At 47.0% G+C, this 4,451-nt stretch overlaps 1 protein-coding gene across 1 annotated transcript; it reads left to right on the plus strand.

The window, feature by feature from the left end:
• Window positions 1–265: 265 nt before the first annotated feature.
• On the plus strand, window positions 266–1,505 carry PTAFR (platelet activating factor receptor; the record flags this gene model as incomplete). The annotated part of the gene is made up of 1 exon (XM_082296406.1): window positions 266–1,505. The coding sequence occupies one exon, from the start codon at window positions 266–268 to the stop codon at window positions 1,331–1,333; it is 1,068 nt and encodes a 355-aa protein (XP_082152532.1). The 3' UTR covers window positions 1,334–1,505.
• Between the last annotated feature and the right edge of the window lie 2,946 nt (window positions 1,506–4,451).

Below are 4,451 nucleotides of genomic sequence, written 5' to 3' on the forward strand. Positions count from 1 at the left end.
GTAGCAAACAATGCTGGATGAAGACACAGAGGGGGTTTTTTTTGTATGTTGTGGAAATGGGATCAAAGAGAGGAGCAAGGAGACAGGGCAGGTGTCTGGCTGGAACCAAGGCATCAGCAGAACTCCTATGGTCATAGCTGAAAATGAAAGGTGGGGTTTGGCTTGGCAATGGGCCAAACCAATCAGCTTGATTTATGCTTTCTGTTTTAGGTAAGAAGAAAAGCTACAGCAGGAAGTTGTGCTTTAGATGTGCCCACTCAACACCATGATGTCTGGAAAGGGCAAAGGGGGTGCAGAAAGCAGTGCTGATTCCTACATTTCATGCCACATAGACTCCGAGTTCCGCTACAACCTCTTCACTGTTTTCTACAGCATTATTTTCATTTTGGGCTTTGTTGCCAACTGCTATGTTCTCTGGATTTTCAGCCATATTTACCCCACCAAGAAACTCAATGAAATCAAGATATTCATGGTGAACCTGACAGTAGCTGACTTGCTCTTCTTAGTTACAATGCCAATGTGGATTGTTTACTACCACCACCATGGAGACTGGATCATGCCTGAGTTCCTCTGTAATGTGGCTGGCTGTTTATTTTTTGTTAATACCTACTCTTCTGTTGCCTTTCTGATGGTCATCACATACAATCGTTACCAAGCTGTGACTAATCCTATTAAAGCTGCTCAGCTGACCACCCAGAGGAGAGGTATCTACCTATCAGCAGCTATCTGGATCATAATAGTGGGCAGCTCTTTGTATTACCTTTTTGACAATAATATTAATCAGGAGGAGGTTGACTCCAGGAATTTCACTCGGTGCTTTGAGCGCTATGACTCCTCGAGTGGTGTTTCAGCTGTTCTCGCCATTCATGTCATCATCTGCATCCTCTTCTATATCATTTTCCTTTTAATACTAGGTTGGAACATTGTCATTATCAGGACCTTGTTCTCCAAGTCAGTGCATCCACGGAAGAGCGCTCACGTCAAGCAAAGGGCCCTCTGGATGGTGTGCACAGTGCTGGCTGTATTCATCATAAGCTTTGTGCCCCATCACATTGTGCACCTGCCCTGGACTCTGACTGTTCTGGAGCAGTGGAAGAAGGAAAACTGTCAGCTGCGCCAGCAGCTCAACGATGCTCACCAGGTGACTTTGTGCCTCTTGAGTACAAACTGTGTGTTGGACCCGATCATCTACTGCTTCCTCACCAAGAAGTTCCAGAAGCATCTTTCTGAAAACCTGAAAAGCATGAAAGGGAGTCGCAAGTGCTCCAGGCAAACAACAGACACGGTGATCGAGGGCACCATTCATCAAGAGGAAGCCATTAGGATCTGTTAGGGCCACTCTGCATGTTCTGATTGCACATGGAGAGGTGTGAATTATTTACCCATCTTTTCTCAGGAAGAGGCGCCAAGGGACACAACAGAGGACCAGGATTTTACATTTTCTTTTTCCCGTTAGATAGAAGAATGGACACTCCTTTCTTCTATCACATGCAACTGGCAGAACTGGAACCTGCAGTAATCTGGCAGCAAAGCTCCTTCTGTCCAGGCTGGTGTTCTCATGGGCACTGAGAACAGCTCAGATGACCTGCTTTAATGTGAAACAAGTGTGTCACTGAGCCTCTCCAGTGAGCAGCTAGAAGCTGAGCACGCCAAAATTACCCATCCCTGCTCCTCTGACTGCCCAGCTCTCGCAGAGGATCCAGTATCAGAGCTGTAAGGGACTTCTAAAAGATCTGGAAGAACAGACTGAGCTGTGAGTATCATCTGGTGGCTTTTCTAAGCAGCTTACATGGTCCTGTGAAGAGAGTCTGAGCTGACAAAGCTCTTGGGTGGCTGTAAGGGACGTAGTCTGTGGACATCCTCAACTGCTGTCAAAGAGATCTGCACCTCTGATCCCTTCATCCCTTCTTACCGACTCACCTGGTCTTCTGGGATCAAAACTCGATAGATGCCTGGGAGTAGCTATTATGAATCTTTGCTTCCAGATCTTGAGTCAGTAAAATAGGGAAGGAAAGGAAGAGAAATTGGCAGTGCCTCAGCACACCTCCCTCCCCCTCCACCAGATCAGCATTATGGCCAAAGGCCACTATGGTCTGCCTTGGCTTCCTGTGTGAGAGCAGAACTGGCCAGCCAGTGGCCTCATGCACTCAGTTTAGTAATTTCTGACTGACTGCATCTGTTTGTGACACCCAGTCTTGCTCAGGAGGCTCCAGATAACAGAGGACTACTGTCAGCATGGGCATTATGATAAGAAAAAAAAGCTTAAAATGCTTCTGGATCTTTGTACTTATTTATTTAAATTGGGGTTATAGTCATTACATTATTCCTTCCTCCAGCCTTTCCAGTTCTGCTGCAAAGAAATGAAGCTGATTAGTTCTTTATCTACAGCAAGCGAAGTGTTAAGTCAGGGCACTTGACAGACAAATAATTCACACACTCCAACAGCACTGGAGACCCCTCACCCAGGGCCGGATGCAGTCCACTGGGGCCCAGGGCAAAGTGGTTTTCCATGGGTGCTGAGTTCTGTTACCAGTCATGAGACATTCGGGGTTCCTTTTCTGACCCAAATTGCTCAATCTAGCACAGGAAATTGGGCAGAGAAGGGAACTTACTTGTTTTCACAACAGTTGTTGGTTCCCTAAATGACCTAGTCTGTTGATGACAGGAAGAGTGTATCTGACCTGTGACACCAATTATTCATGTGCAGGACAGCAGCCTTCCCACACCTACCTGAGAACGGGAGAGATAAGCTCAAGCCTTTCCAAAGCCAGGGCCAATATTTGTACTGCTTTGCCTGTATCCAGTGGAGATATGGGTCCTTCAGATGTATGCTCTAGAGCTCCTCAGGCAGCTTGTGTCCTTATTTGTGCCAATGAGGAAAAGAACTAAGATATTTATTTTTCTAAGGCCATTTCCAGCGCCAGCCCTGCACTCCAGGCCCAGTGCCAGACAGAGGAAACGGTCTGATCACAATAGGAATGCATCTCCCTCCTAGTCCTGGGCTCTGTTCCAGTAATGGCCACCCACAACAAACACTTGCCAGCACCTCGTGCTCCTCAGGCACGTTCAAAGATGCACTCTGATTCTGCAGAGCCACAGCACACGGGCAGGGAACAATTTCTGTAATTTAAAAGCCTAAATCTGGCTTGCTGGAGGAATCTGCCTCTGTTTCTGCACTGTTCTGTGGGCATATTCTGGATGAGGAGCTTGGCAGCTGGCGCGGAGGGGGGGACCTGCTTTCCCCCCTTGGCTCCCAGCAATAGCGGAGCTCTCATTTCACAGATCCCAAAGCCCCGAATAGATGGAATTTGGCAACTATCGGAGGAAATGGAAAGAAATTTTACATGGAGAGCTGGTAGATGCATGATCTACCAATTCCTGGAAAGCTCGCAAGAGTTTATACTTTAGCTCTTCACCATGGGTACATAAGAGGCTTTATTCCATGGCTAGCACTGTGGGCTCAGGGAACAAACATAAACTTGCATCTCAGGAAAAGGCTAAGTGGAGGGAAAAGCCCCAAGGCCACTTCAGGAGATGTTGCAGTAATTAGTCAGTAAAAATGCATTTCTAAAAACCAGGCTAAGCTGGTACTTCTGTTCCTGGAATTACTTTCTTGTTTTTACTGCAATGTTGTATTACTCTGCTTTACCTTGCAATGAAATGGATCCTCAAAAGTTCTTTTAAATAAAGTGTGTTCTCCAAGTGTTTTGCCCTTTAACTTTTCTGACCTTCTCATCTTTCTGTATTTATACTTGAAGGAAAGCCTTGGTACCACACCGAAACAGCTTCAATGTGCCTTTTGGGTTTTTTTTATGACCATCATATGAACTCTTGGGAGAGGTGAAATTAAAGGCTCAGCAAGGTTCTACCTGCTAAAAGGGAAGGGGAAAGAAATAAGTTCAGATAGGAAACAACTTACGAAAAATCTGCTAGAGCTCTCCAAAACCCAACCAGACAAAACCCCCTGAACTCTCTGACCTGCATATGGGAAATTTATACAGACCAACTGTGTTGGGGTCCCTCCCCCGCCGTGTAGCCCTGGCAGAGGGGCCCTGAGGGCACAGACACGGGGTTTGCCTGCCCCTGCTCAGCCTCGTTCCCGTTGGTTGGTTTGTGTTCCCTGCGCGGGCAAAGGAGCCTCGGTCCGGTGACTGGGACAGTTCCTGGGCACAGCCCCGGCCATGCGGCTGGAGAAATAAACATCTCTGAAACATCTATCAAGAGTCTGTCTGTCCATATATATTTCCTTTCCACGGGACTTCTGGTTTGATATATGTATGTTGCAGTATCCCCACTGCAACACAATTGTGCGGCTCAGATGTGACAAACCATTTTAACGTATTGGGTTTGCAGGGCTAGGCTGTGGTAGCGGAGAAGGCGGGGGGTGGGGAGGGCTGCAGGGATGTTTTTTTTTGGGAAGCTGTCAGAAGCTTTCCCCGTGTCCAATGAAG

The sequence above is a fragment of the Coloeus monedula genome (assembly GCF_965178545.1).
Source record: "Coloeus monedula genome assembly, chromosome: 24".
In the NCBI taxonomy this organism is placed as follows: Eukaryota; Metazoa; Chordata; class Aves; order Passeriformes; family Corvidae; genus Coloeus; species Coloeus monedula.